The sequence below is a fragment of the Typopeltis vanoorti genome, chromosome 10 (assembly GCF_054136105.1).
Source record: "Typopeltis vanoorti isolate ZY-2024b chromosome 10, IOZ_Tvanoo_1.0, whole genome shotgun sequence".
In the NCBI taxonomy this organism is placed as follows: domain Eukaryota; kingdom Metazoa; phylum Arthropoda; class Arachnida; order Uropygi; family Thelyphonidae; genus Typopeltis; species Typopeltis vanoorti.
This window is the reverse complement of record NC_143558.1, coordinates 58,576,305-58,591,526: the sequence shown is the minus strand read 5'-3', so window position 1 is coordinate 58,591,526 and position 15,222 is coordinate 58,576,305. Positions and strand designations below refer to the sequence as shown.

Genomic DNA, 15,222 nt, shown 5'->3' with positions numbered 1-15,222 from the left:
GTGTGTGGGGGGGGGGGGGAATGCTGCATGTTCAGTATATTCAGCCTTTTTTTTTTTTTAAATAATTATATGTGTAATATTAAAAAAATTATCTCTTTTCATGGGCAGTTTATATATTATCAAAATTGCAACATCATTTCCATATTATTAGGTACTGTTTATATTATACTTGAGAAATTATATTCTTCTCAAGTGCAACCTAGCAGAAAAACTGCCTACAAGAAAGACCTGTGTTGTTGTAGCGTGTTGTGGGTTATAGTAATAAGATATTCACTTACTGCACAACTGCTAAAACAATCATTATTTAAAGGCATTAAGGAATTATTTTATGTATTAATTTATATGTGAATGGCTGACAGTCTTTTTAATATGTAGTGTGTGTCAGTCAGTCAGTCATACACACAAATGTGGCCAGACTTGTAGTACATGAATAAAGGTTAGGGAAGCTGCTAAAATGCAACTACCAATAATTCATTTATTTATTCTCACTTACAGATTAACAATATTAATGGGCTAGTGAATAATCAATACACAAACTAGCTCAAATTAGTACAGTTTCTTTTCCCATTTTAAGTAAATTAAATATGGAAATAGACAACAGAATCAATAAAGCTGTATAGTAGGAAATCGACGGAATAAATTTATATGGAATAAAAGAAAAATTAGTCAAAACACTAAATTAGCTGTATACAAGACAGTGTTCAAACCAATTGTAACTTAGGGATCTGAGAGCTGGTTTAGAAATAAAACACTTGACTAGACACCACTGATATGAGGGTCCTGAGAAAGATTAGAGGCATGAACAGATGGCATCAGTGGCAATATCATATTAAAAACGAGGATATTAGGAAAGAACTTGATATTGTCAGCATCCAGGAATTCATTAGCAGAGCTAATCTCAGGTGTATGGTCACTTAAGCAGAATGGGCGAGGAAAGATTGGCAAAAAAAATTGCTCTCTGCCATGTTGGCAGGAAAAAGACCCAGAGGAAGACCAAGATATAGGTGGGTTGATACAGTAAAAAGTGCCTTAGAAGATAGAAATATAAGATCTGATTGTTGGAGTCTTGACAGTCAACAGATCGATTTGGAGGAAAATTATAGATAGGAAGTCAGTGATGTAAGTTTTTCATTTTAGTGTTATATCCTGTAGGTACATGTCAGGAATTTGATGATGAACCTATGGATTTGCGAGTTGGATTGGAAATAAAACAGTTTACCCCTTGAGAATGAACAAACAAACAAAATATAACAAACCAGATATAGGAAATGCAAATTTTATGGACAAATGGGTTAGCACAGAAAAATGAGTCATAGTACTCCTCTATCAGATTATAGGTTGGACTCTTGCAAAATATATGAAAAGAAAACAAAAAGTGTATAAATTTTTTTATAAAGAGTTACATTTTGGCCCAGAACCATCCTGAATATATGCAGTCTCCTCAATTAACAAATCTAATACTCCTCCCCCCTCCCCTTTCATCCAGTAGTAGACAGTAAAGAGAGTCCCACAAAACAAACTGGCTGAACATTTATCCAAATTACTTCACCTACTCACATCCAAATCTCTCTCATGTATTAAAAATTCTCTGAACTTTAAAACATTAACTGATGTATTTTTGACAGAGACTTGACTTCATTAAGCCACATTTCTCTTTTGGCATAATTGAATTATTCAGATTCAACCATGCATTCAGGTTATTTCTTATGGAAAGGAAAAATACAAACAGCTGGATGGAAATGCAGTGGGTTCCCCTTTTTTCTCCCCCCCCCCTCCCAAGAAAAAGTCACCCTCTATATAGAATATATGAAAACTAAGCATTCAACACAGTCACACTTGGCTGTGTTGAATGCTTAGTTTTCATATATTTGGCCTCATATATTTCATATATGAGGGTATATATCAAATTCCTGATATATACCCTCAAGGGGTACAGGATATGATAGTACTACATGAAAAATTTACATCATTACTAACTTCATATCTACAATTTTCCTCCAAATCAGTCTATTATCTGTCAAGACTCCAATATTATCAAGTCTTATATTTCTGTTTTCTAAGGCACTTTTACTGTATCAATCCACCTATATCTTGGTCTTCCTCTGAGTCTTTTTCCTGCCAACATGGCAGGGAACAATTTTTTTTATTATCAGAGACCTCCAGGAAGTCAAGGACTCATTGAGGGAGGCTGTAAACTACCCAACCCAGCTATCATACCTTTCCTTAAATTCATTTTCATCATTAGAAATGCTATAACACCCATTCAAAAGTTTATACACCTCTATCATATCACCCTCTCTTTCTCCTGTTAACCAGAGTCTGTAAGCCACATACTCGCAATCTGTCCTCGTAATCCAGATATAATCTTTGTAACTCTTCTTTGCACCCTTTCCACAGCTTCTTTATCCCCTTGGAACCTGGGAGACCAAATCTGAGCATAGTAATCCAAGTTTGGTCTTATCAAAGTGTTATAAAGAGGCAAAATTACTTTCTTATCCTTACATGTCAAGGTTTGCTTCAGCATAGAAATTATCCTCTGAGTTATATTTGCAACGTTTGCTATGTGACCTTTGAACTTTAAATTGTTATCCACCAATACACCAAGATCCCTTGCCTCTTCAGTTTCTTGTAGCATAACCTTGCTAAAATAATATGCCACTGGATCTCTAATCATGCCAAAGTGCATAACTTGACACTTACTAACATTAAACTGACAGCCATTTTCGTTTGCCCAGATTTCCAGTCTATTCAAGTCATTTTGTAATTGCTGAATATCAGTAGCACCCCTGATTGCCCTGCCTATTTATGCATCATCATCAAACAATTGCAAATCTGATGATAGATCCTGCTTGAAGTCATTAATGTATAGATTGAACAGTAATAACCCAAGGACTGAACCCTGAGGTACACCACTGGTTACCTTAAATCTGGCAGATTCACACCCACTGTATACCACTTTTTGATATTTGTCTGTCAATCATCCCCTGATCCAAGTCAGTAGATTATGTTCCAATCCCATTTTTTCCAGTTTATGCAACAGCCTATCATGTGGTATCCTATCTAATGCCTTAGAGAAATCCAACATTATCATAGTGTATCCATTTCCTTTATCCAACTCAGCCGTAACATTGTTATAAAATATGAGCAAATTGCTAAAACATGACTTTCCTTTAGTAAACTCATGCTGTTCCCTGCAGAGTATAGAATGATTGTCTACCCATTTCTGTATGCGAGTTCTTACTAACTTCTCTAAAATCTTCACTACCACACCAGAAATACTAATAGGTCGGTAGTTTGATACATCAGTTTTTGCACCACCTTTGTGCATTGGAACTGTATTACATTCCTTCCATTCCTGTGGTATCATTCCTGAGCTGAGACTCAAGTTATACAAATGTGTGAAAGGCCTAGCCAATTCAGCTGAACATTCATTTAACAAACGGGCAGATATTCCATCTGTCCCTATTGACAAATTCTTATCCAGGTTATGCAAAAGCTTTTCAACCTCATTTTCATGAACCTCTGACTCTTCATCCAACGTAGCAGTAGCACTGTGCACCATACTACATACACCTGGTTGATATATCTTAGCAAAGTGAGCACTCATTAACTGAGCAATCTCCTTAGCTTCCGACACTCGTGTACAATCTGCATTCAATAAAATTCTTATTCCACATTCATTCATTCTTTTGCTTGTGGCATAACGATAAAATTCTTTTGGATTGCCTTTAGCTTGCATGGCCAATTTCTTTTCATACTCCATTTTAGCTTTTCTCACAATACTTGTTACTTTTTTGGCCTTAGCTTTATATATTTCATAACTCCTCTCACTCTTATTCTCACGATAATCTTTCCACATCATCTTCTTCTTGTGACTTTCTAGCTTAATAAGGCTGCACATCCATTTCACACCCAACCTATTTATCTTTGAACATTAGGGATACATTCAGATACTGCCTCATTCAAGCACTTTTTCAAAGATTCCCATGCATTGCTCACATTTTTTCCATTCAGTAACTGATACCATGGGACCAATGATAGTATTCTTCTAAGTCGATCATAATTTCCAGCTTTGTAGTTCAGCATGTAGCATGTTTTAATCTGAGCTTCAATACAGGGGTGCTTAAGGGTCAAAGCTGTATAACTGAGAAGAGACCAGGGCTTCTGACCTAATGTCCAATCCTCATCTTCTCATGGTGCACCCTGTTGGGTATCTACCTGGATACTGAACGAACGAGGATGCACTGGCAATTTGGGATTTAGCCGACCAAATTGTATTCTTATTGATTTAAACCAATATACAAAATGATGGTACAACATGACAAAATTTCATTCCAGCTGGGGCGTTGCCCGGTTAAACAAGGCCCCCCTGACTTTTCGCTGACAGCGAAAAGTCAGCTACTGGAACAAATCCTAAAACATACCCCAATATCAATATCAACAGAATTGAAGATCAGTACTATCAATATAAGAAGCCTGAATGGCAAAGAAATAGAGCAAGCTGAGGAATTAGATAAGTACGACATCAACATAATAGGGGTGACTGAAACAAAAAAGACAAAAACTGGTGAGAGCTTTCTGAGCAATAAATACAAAATGTTATATTCAGGCAACAACAATCAAGGAAAAGAAGGAGTAGCCGTAGTATTCAAAACAAAATATGAGGCTCATCTTCTTGAATGGCAGGCAGTGTCAAGTAGAGTAATTTGGGAAAATATCAGAATGGGGAATTGGACAATGAGACTTATTTGTGCCTGTGGTCCCACAGAAGGTTCTACTAAAGTAGAACTGGAGGAATTTTTTGAGGCTTTAGAAAAAGCAATTGACACAATGAAAAAGGAAAAGTTGGTCCTTGTTGGGGATCTAAATAGCAGAGTATGAAAAGATTGTCAGACATACAAAAATATTTTGGGAAAATATGGAGAAAAGAGCAAAGCTAATAATAATGGCAAATACCTGTTAGATTTCTGCTCGGGACACGGACTGGTTATTGCTAAAACCATGTTCCAACATAAAAATGTGCACAAATTCACATGGAGAGAAGAGGCAAGGAATAAGAAAAGTCTCATTGACTGTGTTATTGTTGATTGTGATGTTTTCTCCCTGGTGGAGCACACCACAGTGTACATAGAATTTGAAATTGAAAGTGATCACTATTTAGTCTTGAGCAGGATAAAAGCGAATTTCGTATTGAAAAGAATTACATGTAAGAAAGTTTTAAAGCAAATAAAAGTCGAGTTGCTCTCAGATGTGAACTGTAGACTAAAATACAGAAAGATTATTGAAGAAAAAACGAAAGGGTTTGATAACAGAAACCAAATCTTGGAAATTCAATGGCAAGCCCTGAAGAAAACCCTGATTGATTCAGCCAGATAGGCATGTGGTGAGGTTGTCTGCAAGGATAGAAAAATCAGAAATCCCTGGTGGACACAGGAAGTTAAAGAGGCGGTGAAGGAAATGAAGAATGGAATGCATATCAAACGTTCCTGGCAAATAAATCAGCTTATTCTCTTAGATAATATGGAGACAAATGTAAGAAAGCAAAACAGTGTGTAAAACTAGCTAAACAAAAGTCATGGGAGGACTTTGCCAAGAACATAGAAAATAAATATCAAGAAGGTGGCAAAATATTCTGGAGGTTGTTGAAGAAGCTTAGGAATAGAGGAAAGAGTGCTGTAAAAGGATTTAGAGATGATAAAGGTGACATGAAAACGGGAGGAAAAGATATCCTTGAAGTATGGAGTAATTACTTCGAAAAATTGCCTAAATGAAACAAGCAGTGGTAAAAAACACTCAACAGGCATACAGTCAGGAATAAATATGCATACTTGAAGTAGAAAAAGCCATCAAAAGCTTGAAATGTGGAAAGGCATCAGGTGTAGATGATATTCAACCAAAAATGCTGAAGTATGGTGGTATAAAAGTCTTACAGCGGCTGCGCTGCATAGTTCAAAAGGCTTGGACAGAGGGTCGAATTCCCAATGATTGGAGTAGAGCTCTTGTGGTACCCATGTATAAAAAGGGAAATAAAACTCAATGTGAGAATTACAGAGGTATTTCCCTACTGAGTGTTCCTGGCAAGAGATGTCTCAGCCGTTTCTCAAGTATACTTGAGAAACGGCTGAGAAGAATTGTGGATGAAAGGCTTGGTGAAGAACAAGCTGGTTTCAGGCCAGATAGAGGCTGTCAGCATCAGATCTTCACTTTACGACAAATAGTTGAGAAAGCATGGGAATATAACAAAGATCTGTATTTAAGTTTTGTCAATCTGGAAAAGGCATATGACAAGGTACCAAGAGAGAAACTATTCAATACGCTACACTTATATGGTGTCAATTGGGCATTATATCAAGCAATACTTAGTCTTTATTTGAGTTGCAAGTTAGCAGTTAGAATTGAGGAAAGTACAGGAAGATGGTTTAATGTTAAATCTGGTGTGAGACAAGGATGCACATTATCTGTATGGATCACATTATGAAGGAAAGTGGTATTAAACATGATATCAGAATTGGAGATGTTAATGTCAGCTCTTTGCTATATATGGATGATGTTATACTTCTAAATAAATCCGCTATAAGTTTGCAAGATTTCCTGACTAAATTGAATAACTGTTGTAATTGATATGGTATGAAGGTCAGCAATAAAAAGACAAAGACAATGAAAATTGGTAGAATCATTGAAAATGTCAACTGTGTTGTGAGCGGAGAACCTGTGGAACAAGTAAAACATTGCAGCTACTTGGGCACGATTTTTAGTGAAGATGGTAAATTAAATATGGAAATAGACAACAGAATCAAGAAAGCTGGTATGGTAGAAAATCAATTGGATAAATTCATATGGAATAAGAGAGAAATTAGTCGAAACACTAAATTAGCTGTATACAAGACAGTGTTCAAACCAGTTTTAGCTTATGGATCTGAGAGCTGTGTCAGAACTAAAACACTTGACTAAAGACTAGAGACCGCATATATGAGAGTCCTGAGAAAGATTAGGGGCATGAACAGATGGCATCAATGGCAATATCATATTAAAAACGAGGATATTAGGTAAGAACTTGACATTGTCAGCATCCAGGAATGCATTAGCAGAGCTAATCGCAGGTGGTATGGTCACTTGAACAGAATGGGCGAAGAAAGATTAGGAAAACAAGTGTTCTCTGCCAGGTTGGCAGGAAAATGACCAAAATATAGATGGATTGATACGGTACAAAGTGCCTTAGACGATAGAAATATAATATCTGATAATGTTGGAGTTTTGACAAGTAACAGACTGATTTGGAGGAAAATTGTAGATAGGAAGTTAGTAATGATGTAAGTTTTTCATGTAGTACTATCATATCCTGTACACACCTTGAGTTTACATGTCAGGAATTTGATGATGATGATGACTACCCAATTAAGAACAGCATGATCACTGTCACTGATAGGTCGAAAACTAGCTATATTCTTGACAGAGATCCCTTCTGATGCTATGAGCAAATCCAACACTCTTTGAACTCGAGTTCCTTCTTTCACATGCTGCTTGAGAAAGTTATCCCGCAACAATTCAATAAATACCTGTTCTTTTTGATTACGAGATTTCTCTTCTACCCAATCAATGTTTCGAAAATTAAAGTCACCCATAATGATCATTTGCTTGGTACCTGTAAGGCTAAATTGGCGATGCATTTCTTCGTCCCCTACAACTGAGCTGCCAGTTCTGTAGCAACACCCCACCATATATTTCATTCTGTTAACCTCCACCTCACACCACGTAGACTCAAACTCATCGCTACATGGGACATTGTTTTCTTGTATTTCTAACCTAACTATACTTAAGTCTTTTGATATCATTAGTAGCACTCCTCCTCCTCTCCCATCTCTTCTGTCATTCCTAAAAATAGTATATCCGTTACTCTCGATCTCACTTACCATATCTGATTCTGATAGCCAGGTTTCACTAATGCCAACAATCTTAGGCCACATCGTATTTAATAAAGCAACAAACTCAATCCCTTTGTTTCTAATGCTACTAACATTTGTGTATAGACATAATAAATTACAATCTAGCCTATTCTTATAATTAGATACGCAATGTATTTGGTCTTGTTCTAGAATTTTCTCTTTTCCCTCCCCAGACATACTTAAATGGTCCGAACCCAAAGTATATTTTTCCACTCCTACGCCACATACATAACCATGTTCAAAGGCATTTATATCTTTATCACGTTTGTATACCATAGCTGAACTTTCACACACATTTTTCCCATTCCTCCCTTGAATCTAGTTTTCCCTGACTGTCTGCCTTAAGTCTCATACCAAGAAGTAATTTCTCCAGGCTTCTGATGCCATTTTTGCTAATCTTTCCTTTCCTTTCCCATTCTGTTTAAGTGACCATACCACCTGAGATTAGCAATGCTAATGCATTTTATGTTGACAATATCAAGTTCTTTAATAATATCTTACTTGAGACTGCCTGCCATTCAAGAAGATTAGCCTTGTATTTAGGGTTGAATACTATGGCTATTCCTTCTTTTCCTTGTTTGTCATTCCCTGAATATAACATTTTGTATTTGTTGCTCAGAAAGATCTCACCAGCTTTTGTCTTTTTTGTTTCAATCACCCCTATTATATCGATCTGGTACTTATCCAATTCCTTAGCTAGCTCCATTTCTTTGCCATTCAGGCTCCTTATGTTGATAGTTCCGATCTTGAACTCTGGTGATATTGAGTTGGGGTGTGTTTTAGGGTTTATTCCAGTAGCTGACTTTTCGCTGTTTGCCCTGGTCCCCTGGCAAAAACAATGGGGGGCCTTGTTTTACTGATGCCCCAGCCGGCATGAAATTTTGTCATGATTTTACCATCATTTAATATTGTGGTTTAATCCAATAAGAATACATTTTGGTCAACTAAATCCCAAATTGCCATCCCATCATCGTTCGTTCAGTATCCAGGTAGGTACCTAACAGGGTGCACCACGAGAAGGTGAGGATTTTACATTAGGTCAGAATCCCTGGTCTGTTCTCCACGTTCCTTTAAAGGCTATGTGGAGGTCTCCTCTCAGTTATACAGTTTTGATCCCTTAAGACAAGGAACACTTGTTTTTGTTAATCTTTCCTCTTCCATTCTGTTTGTGACTATACCACCTGCGATTAGCTCCACTACACATTCCTTTGAAGGCTATGTGGAGATCACCTCTCAGTTATATAGCTTTGACCCTTGAGCACCCCTGGAGGGAGATATTACATAGTCTCTCAGACCTATTACAACTTCTATTTTTAGAATCAGCATCAACTGAAAAATGCACTCTTGATTTCAACAAGTATGGTTGCATTAATTTTATCAAATGTTCTTCAAGAGGGAAGAACATTTGATAACATTTAGAAGTGGTAACAACAGCTCACAAATTGACTACATTTTGACTAGAAGAAAACATCTTAAGGTTGTGACAAATTGTAAGGTAATTCCAACAGATCAAGTAGCACAACAACACCGACTGCTGTGCGCAGACTTTAAATTAAGATCGAAGATAAGAACTTCTGGTTGCCATGGGATGAAGACAATTAAGTGGTTTCGCTTAAAAGAAGAGAGTGTGAGGAATCATTTTAGGGAGAGAGTGTTAGAGAGGATTTCGGATGGACTGGAAAGTGTACAAGATTGGTGGAAACATAATTCAAAAGTAATCCTGAGCTGTGCAATCGAGGTGCTTGGTGAGACATCTGGAAAGATTAGAGAGCAGAAGGAGGGTTGGTGGTGGAATAATGATGTACAAGTGGCAGTGACAGCTAAGAGGAAGGCAAAGCAGAAGTGGGATGAGTCAAGAGTGGATGAGGACAGAGAGGTGTACAAAGAGAGAAAGCAAGAAGCCAAGAGAGTTGTGGCACAGGCGAAGGCCATGGCATATCAAGATCTGTATGATCAATTAGAAACAAAGGAAGGACAGAGAAAAATTTACCAACTAGCGAAATGTAGAAATAAAGCAGCTAAGGACATCTTACATGTGAGGCAGATCAAAGATGCTGAAGGAAGAGTATTATGGAGGGATGTGGACATAAGAAACAGATGGAAAATATACTTTGAGGGACTTCTGAATGAGGAAAATGCAAGGACTCACAGAGGAGATGGGCAGCCTTCTGAGGGAATGGTGCAGAACATCAGTAGAATGGAAGTGATGGAAGCCATGAAGAGGATGAGGAATGGAAAAGCGGTGGGCCCCGACAGAATTCCAGTGGAGGCATGGAAGGCACTGGGGGAAGAGGGCATTGACCTGCTGTGGGACCTGTTCATGAAAGTTTGCCAACAGGAAAATATACCCGAGGAATGGAGGGAGAGTACTCTTGTTCCCATCTACAAGGGTAAAGGGGATGCACAAGACTGTAAAAATTACAGAGGAATAAAGTTGATGTCCCACACAATGAAGATCCTAGAAAGGGTTCTTGATGGTAGATTGAGGGAGGAGGTGGAGATTGCAAAGGAACAATTTGGCTTCATGCCTGGCAGATCAACAACAGATGCTATCTTTGGGTTACGACAGATGATGGAAAAATATCGAGAGAAACAAAGGGAGCTACATCTGGTATTTATTGATCTGGAGAAAGCATACAATAGAGTGCCAAGGCAAGAAGTCTGGAGGTGTCTGAGGGAGAAGAAGGTGCCGGAGAAATATGTCAGGTTGGTGCGGGAAATGTACAGAAATGTGAAGACAAGTGTTCGGACCTGTTTGGGACAAACAGAAAGTTTTCAAGTAACAGTTGGCTTGCATCAAGGGTCAGCATTAAATCCATTGCTGTTTAATATTGTGATGGAGGTGGTGACAGAGGAGGTGAGAGAAGATGCACCTTGGACAATGTTGTATGCAGATGACATCTTGCTGTGTGTAGATTCAAGAGAAGAAGCGGAAACTAAACTGGAAAGATGGAGAAAAGTACTGGAAGAGAGAGGTATGAGACTGAGCAGAAGTAAGACAGAGTATATGTGTTGCGCAGTGGGCGGTGGCCACGAGACAGACCTGGAGCTGGAAGGAAATGTCATCAGGAAGGTGAGAGACTTTAGATACTTAGGTTCGACAGTGGAAGAAGATGGAGGAGGTGAGAAGGAAGTGGGATGCAGGATACAAGCAGGTTGGAGGAACTGGAGGGAGATGGCTGGAGTGTTATGTGATAAGAGGGTGCCGATCAATCTGAAAGGCAAAATTTATAGGACAGTAGTGAGGCCAGCTATGACATATGCTATAGAAACTGTGGCCCTGAGGAAAAATAACATTAGCAGGATGGAAGTAGCAGATATGAGAATGCTTAGGTGGATGTGCGGTGTGACCAGAAAGGATCATCTGAGAAATGACTATGTGAGGGGAACAGTGAAAGTTACGAACTTAGGAGCGAAAATACAGGAGGCAAGGTTGAGATGGTTTGGTCATGTGATGAGGAGGGAGGACGAATATGTGGGAAGAAGGGTCATGCAGATGGATGTGCAAGGAAGGCGGAAGCGTGGGCGGCCAAAGAAGAGATGGAGGGAGCTGGTAGAAGAGGACTTGAAGATGAAGAACTTAGATGTGGTGACAGCCCAAGACAGGAAGGTGTGGAGGAGACTCATAATAAACAGTGACCCCATTTAAGTGGGAGAAGCTGCAGAAGAAGAAGAAGAAGAAGATGGTTGCATTAATTTTCCAAAGATCTGGGAAACCATCATTTTGAGACCTGATAGCCTGATTTCTTCAAATTGACATTATGATTATCTGGCTCATAGAGGGTGTCATGTAAAGACATCAGTTCTGCTTCAGTTAGAATAATTGTTTTCACATTTATTTAGTTCAGTGCTGTGTACTTGTCACAGTTTTAATTTGTGCTCTGAAGATCAAAAACTGGCAAAATATTATTACAATAAATTTATTTTTTCATCCCTTGGTGGTGTTTATACCATGAAGCACTTATGAACAGCACTACTGTGGTATAGGTCTTGTGACCTCATGTCTAGACGTCAATAAAAACACCATAGATCTCCATATTCTAAATACTGGTAAGCGTACTCTCCACTCAGTTGAACTTTTATTTTATGTATAGGCATGCAACTACCAGCACCAATCCTCTTCAATTTCCTGTGCATAGTTCAGTGAAATACTGGGTTGGAAACAGCCTTCATTAAATTGCTTCATATAGGAAGTTGTGTGTGTCTATACAAGCCTTCTCAGATGACTGCAGTCTCATTCCTGACAAACTATCTTAGGATCACAGTTATGCCTCTTAGACAAGCAATGTGGGTTATTTCTCCACAAATTAAATATTAAGGATGACTAACCTTTTGAGAAACCAGTCAGCTCTGCTGTTTTCAAAATCGTGGCTCCAGCTGGATTTTGCCCTTTATCAAACTCCGAAAGATCCTTTGTTTTGCCCATTGTGATCAATAATTGACAATTACTGACAAGCAGCATTCTTAAATAGTTGTCTAGAACATGTAATATCTTAAACAGTACCTGTTTAAGATATTATGCTCACAACCAAGTATTTTGTGCATATGCTGCATAAGTAACCTTTACGTATATCTGCATAAAGGTTTCTGATTCAGTGACCAGTATGTGTATATTTGTAAATAAATACTTCTATTTATTTATCCATTTATAATATTTATTTATTTATAATATATCCAGACTAGTATATATCTATACTAGTCTGGATATATTATTTATGAATAGACCAGTGCTTTTCAATGCTTGATCTCAGTTACCATTAAAACTTAATATTTATTTGTGTGAATAACCATCTGGAAGCTTTTGTCTAATGGAAATACATTTTACAGCTCAGGAACATGACATGTAGAGAACTTCTTAAGGAAGCAGCAAAAATGTAAGTTAAGCAGTTTGATTTGCAGTTATGAAGCGCTGTAGTGAATTTTAATTGCACATGTGAAGCTTATTATTTCTTCCTAGATATAAATTTTGTATACTCTGACAAAGGAATAGTGATAATAACTACCTGTTTAAGATATTACATGAATACATATTAGTATCACTGCCTGCTTGCTCAGATACACCCACACAGTCAATTTGGATAATTTTGATGGATTAGGTATTTGGTATCTTTGCTTTTTCCCAGTTTTAGGAGCTAGTTATGTAAATAAGCTTGCCTACATTGTGTCCAGTTTATATCATTCATCATTTCTCCTCAATTTTCTTTATTTTACAGTTGACTTTTCTATAGCAAAGTCATAGTCAACAGCAGCTGTTTGTATTAGTGGGTATTTGCTATATATGAATTTCTTTTTAGCATGTGATTATACCTATAAGACTGTGTGGACTTTTCAAGTTGTATTAGGGTTTGCTGTAGTAAGAGCTGAATATACTGACTTCAGACACCTGTTTTACTAATTGCTCATCTCAAATTCTGTTTTAATAACTGCATTATTTTAATTTAGTTCTGTTGACACATTCTTGAATATTAATAATGTGAAGTTATTTTCTGATATCTTCCATTATCAAAAATTATGGAGACAACTACTGTGTTAGAGCAAAACTTTAGTTTAATATAAACGAAAATGAACACTTGACGTTTCGACCTTCATATCAAGGTCATCATCTGGAGCATACACACACACACACACATATATATATATATATATATATATATATATATATATACAAAGAAACAAGCTGCACTACAATCTATAGGGTTTGCTAAAGTTACTAACCAACCTTTACAACAATTATTGGCCTGACCTCTGGTGAGGGGAAGAAAAAAAAAACCTTTACTACATTAAAGCTAGAGGCCTATTATTATTATCTATTAGGTTACAAAATTAAATAGGGCTGGAGAGCAACATGTTTATATATATATATATATAAAGTGTCCCAAAATTCACGCAAGATTTAAATTTAGCGCCATTTGTGCAGTAAAGTGTTGCCAACAAGAAAAAAAAGACAGCTGACAGCTCAGGGTTATTAGAAATGGAGCACTACACGAAAGAACAACGCATTTTCATTGTTGAGCAATATTTTAAAAATAATGAAGGTTTGGAAGCTACAGTTTGCAATTTTTGTACAAAATATGGTCGGAATAGTGATTTAACTTCATCAACTGTGAAAAGATTAATTAAAAAATTCAAGGAAACTAGATCAATTAGTGACCTTATACACTCTGGCCGTTCTTCAACAAGTCGTTCAACAGAAAACATTGAAGCAGTTCGTGAGAGTCCAGGAACATCAATTCAGCACTGTGGTCTTGAATTGGGCATTTCGAGAAACTCTACAGCGTATTCTCACGAAAGATTTGCATCTTTATGCTTACAAAGTTCAATTGACTCAAGAACTGAAGCCTACTGACCACACACACAGCGAAGAGAGTTCGTTGATGGAACAACAACAAGTGGATGCTTATTTTTCGAACAAAATCATCTTCATCGATCAAGATGAAAATGAGCCTCATTTTCATCTTGATGGCTTCGTTAATCGACAGAATTGTCACATTTGGGGCTCAGAAAATCCACGAGTGATTGTTGAGAAACAAATGCATCCACAACATGTCACTGTTTGGTGCGGATTTTGGGCTGGAGGCATCATCGGTCCATTCTTCTTCGAAAATGCAGCTGGTAAGGCAATAACAGTTAATGGTGCTCACTATCACGACATGATAATCCAGTTTTTTGTGCCTAAATTGCAAGATATGGATGTGGATGACATGTGGTTTCAACAAGACAGTGCCACATGCCATACAGCCCGAGAAACAATTCAATTACTGCATGAGTCATTTCCTGGTCGTGTAATTTCCCGTTTTTGTGATCGGAATTGGCCGCCCAGATCATGTGACAACGCCATTGGACTTCTTTCTTTGGGGTTTTTTGAAGTCTAAGGTTTCTGCCAACAAGCCCACGCCTTGAAGGAGGAAATTGAGCGCTGTATCAACGAAATTCAGCCACATTTATGCAAAACGGTCATGGAAAATTTCGACAAAAGAGTGCGTATGTGCCAGCAAAGCCGTGGAGGCCATTTACCCGATATGCTATTCCATGCATAACCCTATACTGTATACTTTATGAATCAATAAGAAATTACAATTTTTAATTAAAAACCTGTGTTTTCTATCAAAATTACTTCTTGCGTGAATTTTGGGACACCCTGTATATATATACACAGTCATACCCGGAGTTACGCGGTTTCTTATATGTACGCATTCCCGTCTCGCTTCACACCTCACCACTAGTCATATCTTTCAGGTGCCGGCCACATTCGCCAGTGTCGCACATGCTGTGAACAAGC

General features: G+C 37.6%; 1 protein-coding gene across 1 annotated transcript in view; it reads left to right on the top strand.

Moving 5' to 3' along the window:
* Prosalpha7 (proteasome alpha7 subunit) overlaps window positions 1-15,222 on the top strand; it is a 168,459-nt gene that overhangs the window by 112,208 nt on the left and 41,029 nt on the right. Inside the window, exon 7 of the mRNA XM_090399365.1 lies at window positions 12,771-12,817. Coding sequence (XP_090255491.1) covers window positions 12,771-12,817 — 47 coding nt within the window. The remainder of the gene's footprint in view (window positions 1-12,770; window positions 12,818-15,222) is intronic.